Source organism: Haliotis rubra, unplaced genomic scaffold (genome assembly GCF_003918875.1).
Source record: "Haliotis rubra isolate DU_JTF1 unplaced genomic scaffold, ASM391887v1 Scf1214, whole genome shotgun sequence".
In the NCBI taxonomy this organism is placed as follows: Eukaryota; Metazoa; Mollusca; class Gastropoda; order Lepetellida; family Haliotidae; genus Haliotis; species Haliotis rubra.
The window spans coordinates 180507-204390 of record NW_025765131.1 but is presented as its reverse complement, the minus strand read 5'-3'; the positions used below and the strand labels follow the sequence as shown (position 1 = coordinate 204390).

The 23884-nt window shown below is 41.3% G+C and overlaps 3 protein-coding genes across 7 annotated transcripts in view; all 3 read right to left on the bottom strand.

The window, feature by feature from the left end:
* LOC124265631 overlaps positions 1 to 23884 on the bottom strand; it is a 175757-nt gene that overhangs the window by 7929 nt on the left and 143944 nt on the right. The window lies entirely within an intron of this gene.
* LOC124265552 overlaps positions 1 to 23884 on the bottom strand; it is a 101996-nt gene that overhangs the window by 995 nt on the left and 77117 nt on the right. The window contains exon 27 of the mRNA XM_046700362.1: positions 356 to 412. Within this exon, the coding sequence (XP_046556318.1) occupies positions 356 to 412 (57 nt within the window). The remainder of the gene's footprint in view (positions 1 to 355; positions 413 to 23884) is intronic.
* Positions 4872 to 23884, bottom strand: part of LOC124265590 — a 28512-nt gene continuing 9499 nt past the window's right edge. The window contains exons 1-17 of one of the 4 annotated variants that reach the window (XM_046700399.1): positions 18412 to 18489; positions 15966 to 16284; positions 14667 to 15868; positions 9869 to 9888; positions 9548 to 9668; positions 8384 to 9167; positions 8045 to 8175; positions 7732 to 7781; positions 7257 to 7299; positions 7004 to 7098; positions 6651 to 6720; positions 6465 to 6568; positions 6293 to 6356; positions 5580 to 5628; positions 5349 to 5388; positions 5157 to 5200; positions 4872 to 4939 (exon numbers count right to left, since the gene is read on the bottom strand). In XM_046700399.1, the coding sequence (XP_046556355.1) occupies positions 5349 to 5388; positions 5580 to 5628; positions 6293 to 6356; positions 6465 to 6568; positions 6651 to 6720; positions 7004 to 7098; positions 7257 to 7299; positions 7732 to 7781; positions 8045 to 8175; positions 8384 to 9167; positions 9548 to 9668; positions 9869 to 9883 (1566 nt within the window). In that variant the 5' untranslated portion in view covers positions 9884 to 9888; positions 14667 to 15868; positions 15966 to 16284; positions 18412 to 18489 and the 3' untranslated portion in view covers positions 4872 to 4939; positions 5157 to 5200. Of the gene's footprint in view, positions 4940 to 5156; positions 5201 to 5348; positions 5389 to 5579; positions 5629 to 6292; positions 6357 to 6464; positions 6569 to 6650; positions 6721 to 7003; positions 7099 to 7256; positions 7300 to 7731; positions 7782 to 8044; positions 8176 to 8383; positions 9168 to 9547; positions 9669 to 9868; positions 9889 to 14666; positions 15869 to 15965; positions 16322 to 16359; positions 16656 to 18411; positions 18490 to 23884 lie in introns of those variants that run through there. The other 3 variants (XM_046700391.1, XM_046700385.1, XM_046700378.1) reach the window with 3 other exon arrangements.

Here is a 23884-nt window from a genome sequence, read left to right as displayed (position 1 = left end):
CAGAAAGCCTCGTCAATCCGGCTATTTGTCGAGCGGTCCTGGTCGCCGTAGCTGTTCGATGACGCAGGTGATGTACCCGGATGTAGCGATCCTGCGCCGCAGTGGTCGCTCGAGGTCGCCCACTACGAAGGGCATCTGCTACCTCATTCTGCCGGCGATATCTCTCCCAGAGCCGTGAAATGGTGCTTTGGTGAACATTCATGCGTCGGACTGGCCAGCTTCAAGAAAACCAATGGCGATATGACGGTTGCCTTCACTTAGACGTGGCATTTTGCGTTCGTCAACAATATTCCAAATACAGTGAATAATCGACAATCGTTCAGTCATCCCATCACTTGTTCTCGGAAATACTTACATGAAACCAGAAGAGGTCGACGCGGCAGTCCAACAACGTGTACACTGCTTCCATAATCTGAAAGGTGAGAGTCAAATGTCTGAAAATATTTAGGTAGTGTCTGGTATGAAAAATTTTGCATTGTTTGCCAATGGACGTATATAGAATTTGTTTTGGGACTTCACGGATAATAGTCACGATATAACATAATATAGATGATTTTTTATTCCCCAGCAAATCATTCATTATATTGTCTCAAAAATATTTTGTCTTGTCCCCTGCAAAGCAACAAAACCTAACCATAACCAAAGCAAATCTCTACTAAAAGCAGTGTCTGTTATACCCTTCTGATTATATCATAAGTAAAAGAGTGTGTGTGGTGTGGTGTGTGTGTGTGCATGTGTGTGTGTGTGTGTGTTTCTATTTGAATCCCTTTCAAATATAACTAACATCAAAAACCCTTCCCTTTCAAGTTTAAAGCAAGAGAAAACTGTGATGTTAAAGTATACACTTCAACATACAATGCATAAAACAGTTTGGTAGTGGTTTGCAACAGATCGAAATATCTAGTACACACGGACGTTTCTACGAACATGTAGACGACAAAAGAAAATACACATCAATATGTATGTGTAAATGTCTTCTTATATACTCCCACGTGAACATGTTTTATTTAATGTGTATTATACATTATTACCTAAATGGGAAGGAGGACACGGGGTAGTATTTTTCCTGTAAGTCCCTAGGGTGGTTACACCTTGGTAAAAAAGCAACTATACGTAAAGGAAGGCCTTCCATTTTATGATCATTAGAAATACTAGCCATGGTACTGTACCAAAATACTCCCCCAACCGGTGTTTTGCACACGTTGGTACACGACTCCCTTTTCAGCAGTTCTGTCCTTCCGAACAAAGTAAAGCACTTCACTTATTGGTATATACTACTAGAAAAAGTTAAAGAACACTGTCCCCGTGAAGATCCAGGTTAAATTATTGATCTTCAGTTACCCGCTGCTTGCTGCCGTAAAAAGGCGACCTAACGGATCGAATTGGTCAGGCTCTCTGACTTAGTTGACGCATACCATAGTATCCCAATTGATTGCGGAGATCGATGATGTCGTTGATCACTGAATTGTCTGGTCCAGACTCGATTATTTACAGACGGCCGACAAATAGCTGTAATATTGTTGAGTGCGACGTTAACCAACCAACCAACCAAGTAAAGAACACTGACACCTAGAGTTCTGTGGGTTGCATTATCCACAATTTATGCAGATAAACTATAGTCGTGTGAAAGAAACGGTGTTCTTTAACTTTTCAGTAGTATATGAATACATTTTGTATTGGAAACTTCAATAAGAACAAAATAATAAACTTTTGATTTCGGCCAGCAAACAACATGTTTAATGTGGCACTGTGAAAATCTACCTTTTCCAGACAGCCATTGTTTTGCTTTCAGTTCCATGAGTTGCTGCTCGTCGTCTCTGATGATCTGCAAAGAAAAGCGGCGACGCACAACAAGACGGTAAAGATAAGCCAGGTACATGGATGACACAGGTAGGGGAGGTAGGTAGGTAGTAAGAGAGGAAGGGAGGTAGGTATGTAAGGCAGCGGGTTTAAGGAGGGGAGGTAAGTGGGTAGGTGAAAGAGAGGTAGGAGGGAGGGAAGGAGGAAGGGAAGGAAGGAGGTAAGAAGTAGGTGAGAAGTAGGCGGGGAGGGAGGTAGGGAGGCAGGGGTGGAGGGAGGGCCGGTAGGTCGGTAGGTAGATACAGAGGTAATGGGAGGCAGGGAAGTGAGGGAGGGAGGTAAGTAGGTGGGTAGAAAGAGGTAGGGAGGCAGGGGAGAGGGAGGTAAGTACGTAGGTAGATAGAGAGGTAGGGAGGCAGGGGAGGTGAAGTAGGAAGGTAGATAGAGAAGTGGGGAGGCAGGGTGGAGGGAGGGAGGAAGAGTAGGTGATGGTAGGCTGGAGGGTAGGGAGGCAGGGGGGAGGAGGGAGGTAAGTAGGTAGGTGAGAAGAGAGGTAGGAGGCAGGGGGAGGGAGGAGGAAAGTAGGTGGGGCAGATAGAGGGGGTAGGGAGGCAGGGGAGAGGGAGGGGAATGAGTATGTAGGTAGAATGAGAGAGGGTAGGGGAGGCAGGGTGAGGGGAGGGGAGGTAAGTAGGTAGGTATAGAGAGGTGCAGGGAGGCCAGGGGGGAGGGAGGTAGGTAGGTAGGTAGATGGGAAGTGGTGGGGAGGCAGGGGAGGAGGGAGGTAGGTGGAGTAGATAAAGAAGTAGGGGGAGGCAAGGGGGAGGGGAGGGAGGGAGGAAAGTAGAGTAGGTAGAATGAGAGAGGTAGGGAGGCAGGGGGGAGGGAGGAGGAAGTGAGTGGTAGATGAGAGAGGTATGGAGGCAGGGGGAGGAGGGAGGTAGAAAGGTAGGTAGATGAGAGGTGGGGAGGCAGGGGGGGGGAGACAGGGAGGAAAGCAGACAGAGGGAGGGTGGAGGACAAGTGAGGCAGGCAGACAGAGAGGCATGGAGGCAGACAGAGGCAGAGGCATGAGAGGCAGTGGAGGCAGACAGCAGGCAGAGACACAAGGCAGTGGAGGCAGTGAGGCAGGCACAGAGTGGACACAGGAGGCAGACAGGCAGACAGAGAGGTGGAGGCAGGAAGAGAGGCAGGCAGGCAGACAGAGAGGCATGGAGGCAGACAGCAGCACACAGGCAGGAGGCAGACAGAGGCACACAGACAAGGAGGCAGGCAGACAGGCATGGAGGCAGGAAGACAGGAACAGGACAAGGAGGACACCGACCGACCGAGACAGCCACAAGAAGGAGACACGGAACACATGGAGGCACGGGACAGTGAGGACATAGGAATGGAACACAACCACAAACACAGAACCACACAGAAGGACACACAGATGGACACCGGAATGGAAGACACAAAGATGGATAACGGAATGAAGACAGGATGACTGACTGACTGACTGACTGACGGACACACACAATGGACAGCCACATGGAACTTGGACAACACGAACGACCACTGCCCCATAGCAGGAGATGGACAACGGACAGACACAGCACAGCTGGACACCGAAGACACACACACAGATAGCAGGAGATGGATAACGCACATGGAAGACACACACAGAAAGACAACACACAAGATAGCGGAGCATGGACAACTGACAGTGAAGACACAAACACACAGACAGGACAGAGATGGATAACTGAACAAGAAGTGAAGACACACACAGACATGAAACACACAAGACAGGAGATGGATAACTGGAATCAAGGAAGACAACGGCACACACACACAAGAAGGAGATGGATAACTGAATGGAAGGAAGACAACGGCCAACCACACAGAAGATGGACACAGACAACACAAGACACACAGACACAGCACACAGAGATGGATAACTGGAATGGACAGAGAAGATCACACACACACAGAGCCAACTGAAGGCACAGACAAACACACACAGACAGAGATGGACAACTGGAATGGAAGATACAAACACACACATGGGACAACCGGAAGGAAGACACAATCAACCAGGCACAAACACACACACAGAGCGGACAACTGAACGCACACAGAGACGGATAACCGGAATCACACACAAGACAGCTTGAGATGGACAACTGGAATGAAGACACAACACACACAGAGATGGACAACTGAATGCACATGGAAGACACCAAGCACACAAGACAGAGATGGACAACTGAATGCACAAGGAAGATAACACAAACACAGCAGACAGAGAACTGGAATGGAGACACACACAGGAAGGAGTGGATAACTGAACATGGAAGACACACCCAAAGGCACATAAGATAGAGATGGATAACTATATGTGAAGGAACAGAAATAAAGAAAGCATAAACAGTTAGAAGAGTCTTTACCTTCAGTACGTTGTCCAGTTCTTGATTAAAGTGTTTGTATCTCGTCCCAGCCAAAGTTCAAACAAACATCAACTATAGGTATGATAAACCATCTCAGTGTACATCTACCTCATCAATTGTATAAACTCACACTGCATATGTATCTCAATCTGCATCACAACCAATCACTCTGTATATCAACCAGCTCTGCTCAAATCACTAATTAGTAATCCTCAGTAATGTACCTCATGATTGTCAATTGTATATACTCACTATGCAGCTATGTGTACTCTCTCATTGGTTCAACTCCGTGTATCACTTGTTTGGTAACGGTGTTAGTATCTACTCCGAGACGACGTGGCATTTATTGTAATAAAGAAGTTGATTATCCACAGAACTTGGTTTTCCTTCATCTTTACAACTTCTAAAATGCCTCTCAAAGAAGATACAATAAACCTGTTCAGGGTAACCTTTCAATAGTGAACGACCTAATTACTGTACCGAAATTTGCAGACACAAATTATAGGAAGCAACCTGCTGCACAGGAAACATCCTGCAGCACTTCATCTTCAAACTAGATACAGTTGTTATTGCACAATGAATTGCTGGACAAGCAGAACTAACCTGCAGGACACTTATAGATACTTACGGCTCTCAGGATCTTTTCCATCTGTGTTCTGCATCTCAGTTTCCATATCGTTTATCTGGCCACCTTCCTTCCATACCTGCTGAAATGTATACAGTTATGTGATCTGTGACTGGTTTTATAATCAATGGTATTAGTTGATATGTCAGCTTTCTATTATTCTTATCTTGACAGACTTCAGTTAAAGATAACATACATCTTTCCTAAATATGGAGCAATCAAAACATAATATTAAATAAGAAAGCAGATAATTAGGCTGCAACCCTACTAGGAAGGTAGGGTTTTAGTCAGGTACGTACTTGGGATTCCATTCCTGCATTCTCTGATTCAATGTGGAACATCTCTGGAAGAAACAAAAACAAAGCTTTTGTTAAAACTAACTTCATTCAAGATTGAGAGAGGGTGAATTGAGAACAACGTGCAGTCATGATAAATCCATTTTGAATCCTGCTCCAAACTAAGAGAACACGAACACAACTTCTGCAACTTACCTATTTGTTGTTGAATGTCTGGACTTTGAACATGGCCAACCTAGAATAGAAATGACAAGTTACCTCCCTTGATCTTGAAGTAACAAATGGAATCAAGTGAACGGACATTCCCATGGAACTGATCACTACAACTTCTTCAATCCTTATGATATTGGCACAGCGATTCTCGAGATAATTTGATAATTTGATCATAAGAATACCTCGAGAGTGCTACAATGTGTCACCACTTACCATAGCAACGGTTTAGTATCGATTCTGTATGTTTCGTTATCCCCAAAAGCTGAAGATCAAAGAACAAACAGAAACTACAATTAAGAATCAGATATTGTGAAAATGTTCTACAGCTGCTGTACTACACATTGCTTTGAAATATGTCAATATCTGAACTGTCATTTCATTTCCTTTGGTACACTATATAATAGGTAGATAAATAACTAGATACAGATGGTGAATGGAAAGATAAAGAGCAGGTGCATGAAGATGACGGAGGCAGAATGAGAGATGATTAGCATGGCAGTGAGGCACAGAATTCGGTAGCTGGAGAGCGGATAAAGAGAAGAAAAATGGATTGGTGTGAGTGAGTGAGATTTGTTTTATGCCGCTTTTAGCAATATTCCAGCAATATCACGGCAGGAGACAAAAAATAGGCTTCACATATAGTTCCCATGTGGGAAATCGAACCCGGGTCTTCGGCGTGATGAGCGAACGCTTTAACCACAAGGCTACCCAATCGCCCCGAAACATGGATGGAGAACTGAAGGAGAGATGAAGGTTGGACAAAGCTTCTGTGTTATAAGAGACACTATACATTGGATCGATGGTCAAGAATGGAAGTTGGACAGGTGAAATGATGGAGGGACACTATCAAATCCGACAGTATTTATTTGGCTACAGAGTGTTAGAGGCGTATGGTGATCATCTGTCTTATTACCAACACAACAAACCTTCTCTCAAGAGAACATTTTTAACGTCTTGACAGATCTGATCCGTTTTATCTTGGATTATGACCTGAAACAAAATACATAGATTACTCACACTGGGTCTTTCATCATCAGGCTTGATTGTTAGTCACTACTTTGTTTGCGATTCATATACAAGCTCTCTACAATTTCTTACCGATCTGAGAAGCGGGACAAGATTTTTCCTCTGTCTTAGTCCGTCATGTAAGTCTGACAACCAAGCCTCTTGTGTAGCAGACAGTTGCTTGAAATCACCCAAAGCTGAAGTGAATAAGAGTAAATAAGTAACAAATTATCACATTCATCTAAAATAATCGTTCCAGATTTGACCGCAACTACTCACATTCATACTGAACTTTGCTTGCTGTGAGGGGGCTTGGCTTGTATTCCAGAGTATGGCGTACTTCATGAGCCTACAACGTGTCAAAGTGAAATAAATACACAATCACTATTTGGTATACGTTATCACACAGACATATCTTTGGTAATATGTGTGCATTATATCCATGTTTTGAACAAGGTTGTAAATGTAAAGTAACAAATAACGGTAGGTTTCTATAAATGGACAAAATGGACAGGATTTTGGTCCCACCACTTCTTAAGATTACACCAGTAAACAAAACAACGTATGGTTATATGTAGAATAGAACTTTAAACAAAATCAACAAATGTCAGTAAAATCCTCAAGGAACTTACATAGGACATCGGTCCTGTTGATCCCAGTTTGAAACTCAATATTTTCAGCACACTGAAGTCCCTGAGGATGTGTTCGATCCGTTCATTCCAAGATTCTGTAACATTGTTAAAAATAGAAGTATAATAATCACCCTACACTAACTCATGAATGTATAATTTTTACTAAAATCTTACCATTATGTTTATTGAGGTTGTTATTTGCACAAGATCCGTTATTCACATCATCAAAAGCTGGTTTATTATGAACACTTACCGTTAGATAATACATCTATTTGTTTCTCCATCCCTTCGACTTCCTGTTTAAATAGAATAAATGAAAGCTTTGTTTATAATGAATCACTCGAGATCTGGAACAATACAACTTCACATTGATGGAACATTTTAATCTTCCATTTTAACCTTTCCTGATAGCGAATAAATTATTGGAATGAGATGAAATTTTTCTACTGAAGTCTGGTTTGGTTGGAATGCTAGCGTATGTGGACTAGAAATCATGAAGGCGAGTCTCTTCATGAGACCAGTATTCAATTAATATGGTTCATCTTTTTGAAAATTATTGTTACAATAGGTAGTTTGGGGAAATGTATTCAAACCCCATATGGTGGCAAACTGAGGACTTATTTGAGAAACATTATGCTATTACATGTTTCGATGCATTTATTTGGTTATGTAGTAAGAAGCATCTCAAAACCCTGACTCCAGGAACTTATTACAGAAGTGTACATTACCATTTCTACCTCCAATATTTGGGACGTCAGTTCTTTGACAGCAGTTGGATCTGAAGTGAACAAAGTCCAAGTCTTAACAAACTAATATGATTGTTCCATACAACATGATTGTTTTGCATCACCAGTACATAAGAACTACTGTAGATATTCTAACCCAGTGTTGTTTGTTCTCGTTCTCTCCCGAATCTATCAGAACAAACATCCTTTATGACCTGACATGTTAGTGTGTGTAACAAAGAAAGAGTTTTGTATTTTATTACCCAGTACCGAGCACTGTCTATTCAGAGTTCTACGAATATGTAAATATACTCACAGGTTGTAAATCGCCAATGTTGTCCGCTTGTTTGTGCCAGGACTGTGTTGGTTTCATGGACTATATTCACACAGGAAGACATGTCCACCATACTGAGATCCTCTGCTGCTACAGCTGATGGGTACACCGACCTGAAACAGGGTTTGTACACAACTTAAGCACAGGTTTCAAGCAATCGTTCAAATGTTGAGGCCTATTAAAGTAGAGGCTCTTCCTGAGGACACACTTACGATGTTCATATTTTGGGTTATAACATTTGTTAATTCGTGACTGGATACGACTACCAATGTTGACAATGGCAATAACACCTAACTACATCCACTGACTAAATCAACAAACCTGAGCCTGTCCCTCTCCTGTCGTGACCTACATACAAGCAGAGTGTCCCCCAGTCTGTTCAGTCTCCTAGCCACCTCCAGCATCAGAGTCGTGGCTCCACTACCGGGCATATACTTGACCTCGACGTCCTTACTGTTTATGTTCTCCACCAGAATGATACATTGTTCTTTGGTGAGAAATCTAAGATAGTCGCCATCGGTGTCTCCACTTTCTTCTTTTAGCACCGACTTCGTTTCAGCAACACCAGCCCAGAAAGCAGTCAGGACTTTCACATACCTACTGGGAGTCATTACCAAAGAATCGTTTGTGACAAAATGAGAAGACTCATTTGCCAGCTTCTTAAATCGATTCTTAAATCCAACAGCGTCCTCAAGGAGAGAAATGGGAATGACTCCATGGATTGAGTTGATATCCTCATCAGTGAACCTGCTAAGTGTCTCTATCACTCCTCTCGCCACTGACATACTGTATGCCACTGCTTCTGGACAGTCTTCATCCCCATCAACCAGTGACAAAACTATCACAGACTGTGTAGGCAGAGCCAGGAATACATCACATACAATGTTGCTTGGTCGGGGTGATGTGCAGAAATCTAACGCAACTGATAACGAATTGGACAAGAACACAAAACATGGTCCAGCCTTTGGGTTTGGAAAATCTACCACTTCATTGGTGAGAGGTTCAAAAACAAAGTCGTATGCATGATTTTCTATGTGTTCGATGAGTCGTTCTTTCACTTGTGCTAAAGGGGTCCTTAGTCTTCTTGGCGCAAAATTCTGGCCTTCTGGAAAATAAAATTAATCAAATAATACATCTCGATGGAAGCATGTCCGTTAAACATAGGATAGTCCTGTGCCAATTTTTTGACACTGCTTCGACACGAGTATAACACAAAGGAATTGTAAAGGGACAGAAATGCTTCACTTGGGCAAACATGACATGGAAGCTGATGTAATAGGGTAGCTGAAAGGCAATATGGAAGGCTTTTAGGGGCAATACGCCTTAGCTAATCAGAATAGATGATTAAAACCCATTCGCAAATGGCTTCTGTATCAATCAACATGAGCAAGATATTGCTACGTGCTTTATGGTTTGCTTCAACTGTTGAAGGAATTCCCATAGTCTACGTCGATGATCTACTAAGTTTTACAATGGCTTAGTTACCCTTCTCAATAAAGTAACTTTTGATTTCAAAGAGACTATTTCCAATCTGTTTCAGGTCAGGACGCAAGATGTCATTTGTCCCAAGATAAAGATCCTGCTCATCCTCCTCTGTGATATTTTGCTGCAACATAAAGTAAAGGTTATACATGTTAAATAAAACAGAGGGAAACAGTACTGTTGATGACCGAGACGTTCAAGAGCTTTCAGTTCTTCAGGGAAACATTAATGGACTTGTGATTGTCTTTTATTTATGGATATGAGATGGTCTTTGCTTTTACCAGCTTTTTAGATAAACGTTGTACCAAATATATATGTACGTACCAGAAGCTCCCACATCCTGCCTGCAATAATCAAAAGTCGAGGCATGAAGAATATTGTAAAAAAGACATTTCCATCGACCAGTACCACACTACGTTCTCAATAAAGATCGAATGCAACATCATATAGGATTAGATGGTTTAGTGAGGCATCAGTAACTGATGATTTTTCATATACACATGCTCATGATAAAGACGGATTCGAACAGCTTATGTCAGAGAATTCTTAATGATTACGACAAGGGTTTCATATAATACTTTCATGTAGAGATTAATTTGACAAAGATGATCAAGGACAATACCTGGTGTATAATTGGTATAGGAAAGCAGTTCATCTATCTATCTATCTATCTATCTATCTATCTATCTATCTATCTATCTATCTATCTATCTATCTATCTATCTATCTATCTATCTATCTATCTATCTATCTATCTATCTATCTATCTATCTATCTATCTATATATACTGTCTCTTTGTGTGAAATATGTATGGTATTAAGCAGAACCTTTAAGGAAACACATTATAATTCAATTCAATTTTCGTCAGTTCATTATATATATAATGAACTGACGAAAATTGAATAAAGACGGAATCGAACAGCTTATGTCAATATATTGCAAGGATTATTATATATATATACACACACACACTCACACACACACACATATATATATATATATATATATATATATATATATATATATATATATGTGTGTGTGTTGGGTATTGCAGAGAATGTTCATATTGCGATATATTGCGATGCGGAAGCATATATTGCGATATGTATTGCAATATATTGCAAGGATTATGTTTTTAACAAAAACTACTTATAATCGAGTTAATGCTTGATTATAAAGCATAAACACAACAAAATCACTATGATTGATTAACCTTTTATAAAAAACTTTTAATCATGAGAAAATAAAAATGTAAGTAACATTTGGCACTAATGAAACAAGGAAAAGAACAATTCAAAAAACGGAAATATCCGAAGATTTCTGAGTGTTACGAAGTTTTCCGAATGCATGTCAAAATACCGGTTTTCGATCAGCATATCGCAATACGTATCGTTTTCATGTCTGAACCGGTAAATACCGGTAAACCGGTTATATTGCGCAGCCCAAGTGTGTGTGTATATATTTATATATGTGTGTGTGTGTGTGTGTGTGTGTGTGTGTGTGTGTGTGTGTGTGTGTGTGTGTGTGTGTGTGTGTGTGTGTGTGTGTGTGTGTGTGTGTGTGTGTGTGTGTGTGTGTGTGTGTGTGTGTGTGTGTGTGTGTGAATATGTATCATATTACGAAACCTTAAAGGAAACAAATTTCTCTGCTCAACCCTCGATACTTTGATTTTCGTCATAACTCTTACGGTCATACTCTGTACAATTTTGGTTAACAATACCATGATTACATAAGAAATTCACAAGAGGTAGTGCGAATTGGTGTCTCAGGGGCATATCTGAAGTTTGTGATTGTCGCCCTGATTATACACGTGCATGCAGGATCTACGGGATAACATTAAACAAAACATCCTTGTCCCCCATGGATACGAAACGACTGATTGCTGGTGATGGTGTCACGACTAATGGCTATGGACACCGTTGTATTATCCCTTAAGTAAACAGTGACATCGATTGATGTCCCTGAACCACACCACTCTCCTTTTTAAACCACCGCTGGGCGCTGAATTAGCCAGAAATAACGCTTTTGGTAAAAGTGGTCCCTCACCCCCATTTCCGATGTTGCTGTCTTTGACGAGCAATCTTTCAGAAAGTATGAAAGTAGTGTTTCTGTGAAAATTGCACTTAAGAGAAAATTGTGGTCAAAACCAACTAACATGACAGCAAACTGAAAACTATGAACTCCCAGGCGCTTTGTTTTTACATCAATGGAAGGGACACCCTCTCTCAGTCGTGATTTCCAATGGTTTTACTTCCACAAAATATAATATAGTACCGACACGATATTGTTATTCATAATACGGTATTAATGTATTATATCCTCTTCGCCGTAAAGAAGAACTGTTTAAAACGCGAGATAAACGTTGCCATACGTATTATGTATACTCCAGAGAGTCCAGGTAACACGAGGCATGTTTTGACTGAACAATTTAGTCAGGCGTCGGTTACCTCCCATTAATAACTCGCTAACCCAGTCACTTCCACGCGAGATGGCTTTGCGCAGTTTCGAATATATTTAATATGTTTCCATACAATAATAAACAGGTGTGCGTTCGCTTGCTTTGAAAGCTACATGTATATTTCGCTTCTAGGATGAATAAGCTTTCAGAAAGTAATGAATTTACTTTTCTGAAAAATATGATCGCGTTTCTGTGTGACATGCAGAAATTCTTGTCTGTAGTCAGGCAGTCACGCGCATGAGTGACCCCCCCTCTCATTACTGAAGACCGTCTCGCGTACGCGTTATGTTGGTTGGTTGGTTGTGTAACGCGCCGCACTGAGCAGTATTCCATCTCCATGGCGACGGTTTGTAACTAATCAAGTCTGGACCAGACAATCCATTGATCAACGTCAAGAGCATCGATCTACGCAATTGGGATACAATGACATGTGTCAACCAAGTCAGCGAGTCCTACAACCCGATCCCGTTACTCGCCTCTTATGACAACCATGGGTTGCTAAAAACCAGTTCTAATCCGGGTCTTTACGAGTCCCACACATTGCGTCCTCTACAGTTCACTATGAGGACTACACTTTGTTCGACTTCTTTATAAAGGTTGATACATTCACCTTCAACGAATACCTTTAATTTTGTTTGAGGAAACTGCACAGATATTCATTGACGTTGTTTCGCCTGTCGTATGTTAGCCCCATAACTACATGTGTATTACAGTTTATAGATCTGATACACGAATGATTCGTATAATATAATTGGATATTTTAAGACAGGGGACCAAACATTTGCGACCCTATTACCTAAAATAACATTTGTCAGTAAACGTGAAGGGGGGCAATTTACAACATATGATTGAATTCCTTCGCTTGTTTATCGTAATTACAACATATCATACTTGAATAATTTATAAAGTTATATTTTAAAACCTGTCTGTGAAGGATAGTAAAACAACTAGAACCTCACAGTCAGATATTTAAAACTTGCATGTAACTTGAGATTATACACTATTTAGGACATTAGAATATAAAAACGGGCTATAGATCACAAGCAACTGAAGGTAGATCACCATACTAGGGACCATAGGGGCTTACATTACTTTTGCTACCTGCATGTACCCCAGCTGGATTTACATCATCCCTTCATGTGGTGAGATTAAGCCATTATTTAAAACAACAAATATAAAAATAACAACAAGTACGATTAACAATTTGTCGACCTTATTTTACTTTTTGGGCTTCGTTTTAAGTAAAAAAATGAACGCATTTTAATTTAAGTCATTATCAAACAGTACTTCAAACTTTGAAATGAAACTTACCAAAAAAAATTGGAACCTTTGAAAATGAAGATGGACCATTCTGAGGTTCTTTTCACAAACTGTGACGTCCTTTACACACAAGTTATCAAATGTTAGGTACGATATATTGTGTGTCAAATCAAAATTACCTTTGAAATATTACAATTTGTGAAGGCTTCATTTCATCAAGTTTTAATTATCTTTCTAGACATGAAGCAAACATATATACCAAACTTGAATCTCACCTGAACCAAGATGCTAGCACGACATTGTGTGATACTCGATTCTGATTGGCTGAGAGCTCATCAAACCGTACTTAAAAGGTAGTTTAAGACCGCTAATTAAAGTGACCGATTCATCGCGTATGAATACAACTATCTCGTTGACCCTATTGTTTGTAAACAAACATGTCGGACATCGGCAATTTCTATCTCGGCAGCATCTTTGGTGTTTTTTAAGTAAAAAGCAATTAGTTTGAAGAAGAATTCCTTATAAGAAAGTAAGAAAGTTTATGGATAACAACTTCTTATTATATATGATGCGACGTTTCGGTATGGATTCTTATACCGTTGTCAAGCAAGAGTGAAGTACTACAGCACAGAACAGACTTATATACATGAACAGGGATTAAGTAATAACAACATGTAGGACTGAATCAGGGGGATTAACAATAACAACAAGGTACGGTGGCAATAATGTAGTGACAATAGGAAGCCAATCGTGGTGGAAGTAAAAACAAAATATACATGCTGATGAGATTAATTAGCAATGATGGCTGAGTTGCTCTACCACTAAATCTGATAGAAAATCGGCAATATCAGACCACATCATCAACTGCCCCAATCACAACATAATTTGGGACAATGTGGAGATATTATCCAAAAACCACCAGGACTTCAGAAAAAGGAAACTTGCAGAAGCAGTTCAAATCCGGAGACACAAGCCCTCATTCAACAAAGACCAGGGATATCTCATCCCTTCTGCATACAATGATCTGATAAAAACAACAGATTAGAGCTCCTCAGCCATAATTGTTAATATCTCCACATTGTCCCAAATTATGTTGTGATTGGGGCAGTTGATGATGTGGTCTGATATTGCCGGTTTTAAAACGCTTACCAGTCGTGCTAGAATGAAGATAAAGCTACTCTGTTGGCAATTTTGCGGTCCTTTATCGTTGATTTAAGACCGCTAAATGTTTACTTTAAAACCGCTAACGCGTTCGGTTTTTGAATTACATTTAGCGGTCTTAAATCAACGATAAAGGACAGTAAAATTGAAAACAGAGTAACTTTATCTTCTAAGTATACCATATTACTAGTTATACAGATTTGAGTAGGTAAGATGAACTTTAGGCGACATCAGTAACTTACCGTCGTATCTTACATCAGTTTACTGCTGAGATATTTTCCGTTTTGTGAGAGCACGTATCCAGTCCTTGAGATCTATCCGTGTGATCAGTTTGAATTGTCTGTCATATCTATATGCAAGCGGTCCTTGTTTGTCATGGAACACTATCCCACTCACTGGTCTGACAGCAACATGAACAACTACAGCATCTTCATCACCATGTCCATCATGTACAGGTTCTCCACTGTCTCGCCGATAAACTAATTCCTCCGCTGGTGTGCGTTCCTCCGCTGGTGTGCAAGGAATAAAATGAATTTGGAAAATATTTGGATCTGGGAATATGTCATTTCCATCGTAGTCACAGACGAGGACAATATTCCGAATGTTATCCCCTAAAGTGTCCCCGAAAACGGTTCTGTCCTCCAGGATGACTGGTTGGATGCGGTTTACTTTAGTCTCATAACCATATCCCTTCTTTAAAATAGTTTTCTCATGGACACCATAAAGAAAGGAACCACCACTTTCAGTTTTAGTAAATGCGCTGATATATTCTGCAAGTTTATGATTCTTGATGATGTCCTCTGTTATTGCTCGATCATCTTTCTTTTGAGAAAAGTGACTTTTCATTTGAATTGACCTGTTTTCGTGAACATTCTGAAGGTGATGTGCCTGGGTCACACCAGGAAGTGAATGGAATGTGTTGCACAAGGATTTTCTTTCCCTAACAAATGTTCTGAGCGTTTCGGCACGAATATCTTCGATGCAGTCATCGAGTGTTGTCTTCGTATTGAATTTAGAAGTCGTTACAGTTGAAGAAGCTCCAACATACAGCACGAGAAAGTCACCAAAGCCGTGACAAGTATAGTGACTGTTCAGTGTCTGTTTCCTGTAAACATCACAAAACTGTTTGTCATCTTGAATCAAATCGTGAAGTTTGGGGTCAGCAAACTCATCAAATGCGCCAGTGAAAGAATCTTCAGGTGCCAGGCCAACAAGATGAATCAGTATATATCCAGAGTTGGAATTCCGCAGAGCCGATACTTTTCTCAGTAACTCAATAGCTTTACGATCTCTCTTCTCCTTTTTTCTCTTTTTCTGCTCTGGGTTTGCTCTCCCTTCTCCAAATAAGTACTTGACATGAATCCCAATAGACAGGACATTGCTTTTTGGTGAAGCTCTTTCCAGGAACTGACGAGCTGCCTCCTCACGCCGTGGAATGCATTGACTGAAATGATAAAAATGTCAGAATACATGCACGGAATAAAACGCAAGAAATCAAGAATCAAACTGTGCTTATTCATTGGTTAAAATGCAATACTTACTTCAGGCACTCTGTGTGAAATACTGCTTTTACATGGCGACACTGTTCATGTACTATGTCCTCATTTTTCACATAAACTGACGCGGGCTCAGAACCTTTTGGTTTAAGCTCTCCTTGCCTTGTGTATAATATGTCTCCTGTTTTCACACACACAGTCACTTGTTCAAAACCTATTGGGGTAGGATGACTTTCTTTCTCATACTTTATTTCTTCATTCTTTGCATAGGTTGAAACCCGATCATATTCTGTAGGGTGGCTGTCACCTTGTCTTGCGTATTTTACTTCCCCATTCCTTGTGTACACGGTAACTTGTTCAAAACCTTCTGGTATTAAGTTTTGGTTCCTTGCATATACTATGTCTCGATCCCTGACAGAAACAGTTACGCATTCAAAACCATTTGGCAATAAGCTTCCTTCTTTCAGATATGCGATTTTGTCCCCTTTGACACACACCGAGGCACATTCAAAACCAACTGGTATACAATCCTGCCTTGTCACATAACGCACGTCCACATCCTTGTTGTACACATTTACACCTGGTGAATCTGGCTGTATTTCATCTCCACAATAGTTACATAGTATCATGGCATCTGGAAACCTGGTGTTAAAGTTTCACATATGAACACAGAAGTTTGACTGTTAATACAATCTCCTACAGAGGCACAAGCACAGATCGTATGAAACGGAGACGTCTGTCCAACTGCGCCGTACATAATGTGGTATTGACTTATACACATGCGTGGCAGCCGCGTCAGTACATCACGTGATACACAGCCAATGAGCGTATACTTATCCTGCACAGCCACATTGTATGCAATACTTTAAGAATTTGACCCGGTTTTGCAATGAAAGAAAAACAACCAGTTAAGAAAAAGAGTGAAACTTGCCACACTGCCTATTGCATACAATATGTTTTAGGTAATCTGCATCAACAGTGTTTGACTACTTGTTTGATTGTTTGATCGTACAATACATTACATCTAACTATGCATTGAGCTTTACATTACCGCTGCGCTAGCGATATGTTCACATGACTCATGTCATTATGCAGGATTAGTATCGTTACTTGTGTTATTCAGGGATGTTGCTGACCCAATAAGACAGGTTGTATTTGCGGGAGCGTATCGTAACCTACTGGTTGTACCGATCACAAACACACGAAAAGGCAAGTCAATAAAAATATCAACATGGGGATGTTTGTCAGTGATGCATTAAATGTGGAAATGTCCCTCACCCATTATTAACCACTCCATTATTCACCACTCTACCAATTCATCGTTATTATTATTACGTTGGTTGGTTCCTAGTTTAACCCCGCCCACAGCAATATTCGGCGTCTATATGGCGGCGGACTGTAAATAATCGGGTCTGGACCAGACAACCCAGTGATCAACATCATGAGCATCAATCTATGCAATAGGGATACGATGACATGTGTCAACCAAGTGAGTGAGCCTGATCACCCGATCCTTGGCTATTAACCAATCAAAAGTCTCCTAATTTATCTAAAGGGAAATAAAAACATATATTGCTAACAAAAATAGAGATTTCAATGTCGCTGTTCTGGTTGGACAGATTAACAATACCATGGCCTAGTTCCTGGACCGAAATCTAATCACAGTGAAAGTCCACCTCACTGACGAACAGTAGATATCTACGACGAGAAGGCATATGGATATTGCACGGGCCTTAAGCACCCCGACATGTCCCCAATCGAGCATCTGTCTGATGTGTAAATTTGTATCGAAATCCAACATAGGATGGCTCTTTATAATGGAGCAGATAAGTGCAAAAATAGTTCACAAAAGCATGAACTTTGGAACAAACGTTCATTGGGGTCCATTCTTTCAAAAAAAAGGGCATTAGCCAGGCGAAAAACCAAGATAGCCGCCGTCTACACTAAAAATTACTAATAATTACTTTGTAAGTTTTAACTAATTCAAGTAAAACTACTTATTTTAATTTTTATGACAAAATGAAGTTGTTTTTATAACAATACCAAAACAATACATAAATCAAATGGCAGTTTTAGCAAAAGAAACAGTCGAAATTGTACCTGAACTAACAACTGCACCCAGAATAACAGAGAAACTACACTTCACATTTGCAACTGCACATGGTTGTGTATGTGAGACATTTGCACCTGCCAGGACAGCCAGACTTGCAGCCACACTTAGTTAGCTTTGCAATGGGAGAGTTGGCTGTCCAGAAGGTTTTCCATTCTTCGCCAATCTTCTCCGAACCCCAGTCAGCTGGACTCGCTGCTTCCGGCTGGCTCAGAATTGCCTGAGCCGACACACAACCAGCCTGATATGCTGCACGTTAAGCGTGTTGCATTAGAGCTGCTCTGGTTGGAGGGATGGCGTCATATGGTCTCTGCTTGCTGGCAAATAAGTCGAGTCTAGCCTCATCCACACCATCTACAGTGCTAGTAACTTGTTCAAAACCTTCTGGTATTAAGTTCTGGTTCCTTGCATATACTATGTCTCGATCCCTGACAGAAACAGTTACGCATTCAAAACCTTCGGCAATAAGCTTCCTTCTTTCAGATATGCGATTTTGTCCCCTCTGATACATACCGAGGCACATGATGACCACAAACTTCTCTAGGATCTCCATGTCATCACCCTCAATGGTTGTGGATGCAGGCCCAGTCTGGCAAATACTGGTGTTGCCTCTGGGAAAATTCCCGTGTTTGCCAAGCTGTCTTTTCCCCTTTATTCCTTAAAGCTGGCACCACATCACAACCGTAAAAGCATGGAAGAACAATATGCCTTTCCTTCTCCTGACCAACAGAGTTGTGCAGGTTGTGAATGCCAATCCATCGAAGGCTCTGACCTTGGCCAAATAAGAGCCACAGCTGCTCCAGAACGATGTTTTGCAGTGTTGGGAACATACTCTGGCCAATCACAAGGACATCTGTGTCATTGGCTTTGATTATGATGGATTTGCTCCCGTGGGTTGAAGCATATCTGAAATGCGGCTGTCTGCCTCCCCATGAGAACATTCGTCCAGTTCAGTCAGACTCACCTTGTGTGTGCCAAGTGCTTGATGTCCCTTGGTCACAATAACCATGTTTGGTGCAGACATCTGGATAATCCTGTTTGCCAGGTAGTGAAACAGATCCGACTTGTTGTCATTGTGCCTCAGAAAGTTGTGCCAGTTTGAAGGAACGCTATTCTTTTCTGTCACCTTGCGTCTTACTCCTTGTCTTCTTTTGGACCTTGTGTCTGCTTCCAGACTTAATGGACTGTACATATCACAGGCAACATGTGTTGTCTTATATGTACTGGCATATGCACTAATAGTTGGCGGAAAGTCAAGGGCTGCATAGTCTGCAAATGTCTTAGACCTTTTCGGTGGTAGTGCATGGATCAAAGCTGAACCATCAATGATGATGTCATCTGTCTCTGGCTCTTGGTCTGAGAGCGTGATGTGTTTCTCAAGTATGGAGGTCATTTGGGACTTGTGACAGCTATAAATCTTTCCACCATCACATAGAGATGCAGGGAATGATTGATTTCCGTGCTGAACGAACTCCTGCAGGTCGCACTCCCTGATCTGACAGGAGATGAACAGCTTGGAAAACAGCTGGCAGCTTTCTTTCAGCTGTTTCTGTTTTGATGGTTCTGTAAAAGGCTTATCTTGACAGAAGAAGTCAAGTCTTTGCTTTCTGATGGGCTAATAGAATGATGTTGGATTATCTTCCAATCTTTTCACAAGGTTTTAGTATTGTGTGCGACCCTTCTGCAAGTGAGTGTGAACAAGCTCCGCAGAGCTGGGATGAGCTACATCTTGTGTGTCTATTGAAAACAAATCTACTTCCTCGAAAGGTTTTCCCAAGTTGCAGGACCTGAGAGACTTTCTGGACCCTTAATAGGAATGTCTTCTGAGGATGTGGTGTCTGCTCTTGGTGAAGACAGTGCTTTCTTTCATAGAGGAACACCAGATGGCTCACCTCAGGGCCGGATACCATCCATATCCTCAGGGCTGATGGATTTTCAGTAAAGCCCGTTTCAAACTTGACTTTTCTTTCAAAACTTGTGGAGAAAGCACATCAACCCCCATGACATCCTTGATGACTATCAGTCTGCTTATCGTCCGCAACATTTAATAGAGACCTTGCTCCTGAGAGTTGTTAATGATCTCAGGTGTCTAGTGGATTCTGGCGACATGGCAACCCTAACTCTTTTAGATCTCAGTACAGCGTTTGATGCGGTTGATATTTTACAGCATCAAGTTGGTATCAGTGAAACAGTGCTCTCTTGGTTTGCATCTTATCTCCATGTCAGGAGGCAGTCTGTATATGTCTTAGGACAGTTTTTGGATAAGACAGTGCTCTCGTGTGGAGTCCCACAAGGTTCAGTGTTGGGACCTGTGTTGTTTCTCTTATACATAAACTGTCTCAAAACCATAACTGACAAGTTGGGCACTCCTCATTTTTCATATGCAGATGATGTTCAACTGAAGAAAAGATTTAACACTGAATCAATTTCTGACACCCTACAACAAACTGAAAACTGTACTTCTGAAATTAAGTCATGGATGACCGAAAGAAAACTAAAGTTAAATGACGACAAAACAGAGGTATCATTGGTCGGAAGACAACAGCACATCGACAAGGTAGTTGTTGAGCGAGTGATGCTTGCTTCTGCCTGTATCTCCCCATCACGACAAGTTAAAGATCTTGGAGTACAGCTACAGTCGGACCTTTCCATCTCTGCACAAGTGGATCATCTGTGTAAGACATGCTACGTTCACATTCGTTCCATTGGTACCATCCGAAAATACATCACTAAAGAGAATGCACATATCCTGATCAGATGCCTTGTGTCTTCCCGCCTAAACTACTGCAATAGCCTTCTCACTGGAATATCCAAAGAACACATGAAAAAACTCCAGAAAGTGAAGAATACAGCCGCTAGAATTATATCTTTGAGTTTTAAATATGATCGTATAACCCTTGTGATAAATTCTTTGCGCTGGCTTCCTGTTCAATACCGAGTTGACTTCAAAGTTCTGTGTACAGTCTTTAAGTGTCTCAACAACCTTGCCCCTACATATCTCTTATCTCTCCTAACCAAGTATGTGCCTTCCAGAACTCTACGTTCCCAGGATAAACAGTACCTCAAGGTACCTCAAGCCCGGCTCACCTATTTTGGAAAGAGGAGTTTTCAGCATGTCGCGACTCTCTTATGGAACTCTCTACCGCTCCAAATCAAACTCGCCCCGACCCTGAACTCTTTTAAGAAGGCCCTAAAGACATTCCTTTTTGCTGAAGCCTATAATGACATTTTCCTTTCTTCTGTAAATAGTTTTAATGCGCCATGAGCATGCATGAGTGGGTGGACACTGGCGCTTTACAAATAACCACTTTTATTATACTTGCTAACTGCGGCATCTCCAAGTTGGGCTGGTATCTCCAGCACCCTGTCAAACGAAATGCTCATGCCATGATCATGAAGTATTTCTACGAGGCTTCTCTTCCTGGTTTTGGCATAGATTACCATACCCATGTACACTGGAAGGGAGTTTCCCTATCCTTAGAATGTCGATGGGTAGTTGCTTGTTCTTTACGGGTTAGTCCATGAACAACTCATTTATAGACCCCTTACCCTTGGCTCGGCTCTCCCGCGCTGGCGAACCCTGTCTAACTTTATCTACTACATATTTTATACTAGCCAATTTATATTGGACTATTAGACAGCATTTTGGACACTCATCTAAACTGCACTACACCCAATACTATTCTACTACAATAGAGTTCGTTAAGCTGGGAGCGGCATTAGTAAACCTAGATCAGCTGACACTGAACCCCATGTTGAGTTACACAGCAGTGACATTCACTCTATTAGTATACCAACACCTAGTAAATAATGTTAACATCCTTTGAGAAAAGTTTTAGATCAATTAGAATCTCTGTACAGAGTACATGAAAAGAAATAATGATCAGAGTCTTCATAGTTATGGCCACAAGAGCAAGATAATGCTGGAGATATAAATCTTTCATATTTGTGCGCATTAAGGTCACTACTTTCAAGTCGGAGACGAGAATGTATGATTTGACAAAATCTGCTACCGAAATGTATGTCAAAATGACTGTAGATGTTAGAATCGTTTAAAATTACATTTTTGAATCCCGATAGGCACGGGGATTCTCTATGTTCAGCTGGTAATGAATTCCATAATTTAACAGTATCTGGAAGAAAGGACCTCGCATAAGTTACAGATTTACAGTTTATAGTCTGAAGATTTGAACAACTGCGTAGATTATAACCAACAACATCTGATACTCTAGACGGAACAAGGTTACTACGGTAACTTGGTGTAGTGTTGTTAACCATTTTGTAAAACATGGTCAATATATGAAGGTATCTTCTAACACAACGGGTGACAATTAGTTTCTATATATATATGCGTGCCCTCGCTTGTCTCAATGGTCGAAAACATCTACAGAGCGCAATTTTTCCAAAATTGGAAATCTAATGTTGATTCACGTCCCAAGGGGGATTATTATAAATATTTCAAAACCCAACCAATCTTAGAAAAATATATTCTTCTCCTTCCGTATTAAACAAATATATTTATTTGCATTTACCTCGGTAAACCCCGGCGGCGCCCGGACCTGCCGAACAATGCTAAGGAAGCATGCCCTGCACGGGTTCTTTTTGTCAGGTGTCAGTCCCTCACTTGCAGGCTGAGTTAAACACAAATAGTGTTAAATGCGGCGGCAAAAGTGGACATAAAATGGTGGTCACAATTCTGCGAGACTTTCAATGGTATAACCTATATCATCGAAGGTGAACCTGTATGCTATCACACCTTCTCAACAGACGCATGCGAAATTGGCGGCGGCGGACATTTCGAAAGCGATTGGTTTTATGTGTCTTGGAATTGTGATAAATCCGACATTGCATCAGAACACATAAATATAGAGGAGCTAGCAGCACTGGGCGTGGCGGCGGAAAGGTGGGCGTGGCGATGGCGAAGCAAACATATTGTGGTGTACACTGACAATACTTCGACAATGTACAGTATCAATAAGGGCACTTGTCGTAATGATAAAAGCATGGATATAATTCGCACAATGTTCTGGCTGTCCGCTAACCTCGGCTTTTACATAACAGCGAGACACATTCCTAGAGAGAAGAAACCTATTTGCGATAAGCTCTCACGCCTACACCTTAGATCTAATATGCAGTGGTTGTATGAATATTTTAGTGGCTGGCCCTCTCATCATATGTCTGCAAATACTTTAGCCTTTTCACATGCCCAGTGGACTCAGACCTGCAGCAGCTTGACCTGGAGGCCGCCAGATACAAGCAGTCAGCATGTGCCCCGACCACCAAGAAAACCTACTCGACCATGTTGAAGTGGTACCTGGGATTCTGCTTGTACTACGGACTCACCCCAGTCCCAGCAAGTAGGCTCCCGGTCTCCCGGTACTTTGCATTTCTAGCAAGGTCTCTAAGTTCTACCAGTATCCCAGGATACCTCAATATAGTCAGGCTTATCCATCTCGAAGCCGGCGCCAACACCTCTGTGTTGGACTGGTCGTCACTATGCTCAAAAGGGAGATCCAGAGGGTAAAGGGACAACCACCTATGGGGAAACTACCAAGAGTTCCCTCCATTCTCACCGCTATTAAAGACAAAATAGACCTTAGCATCCCATTTAATTCGCTTTTTGGAGCGCATGTACAACATCATTTTTCACTTTCTTCAGTAAATCAACAAACCACTTTGTGCCGCGCCAAGTTCCCAACTTTGTCCGGTGTTGGCGCTTTGTGCTCTCCAGAAGTTACAGACAGGTACACTGGCCGATCACCACCTGTTCTCTTATAGAGTCAACGACCAAATTCAGTGCTTAACGAACGATAGCTTCATAAAAGCTCCCAAGTGTGTGCTCGTCTCTTGTGGC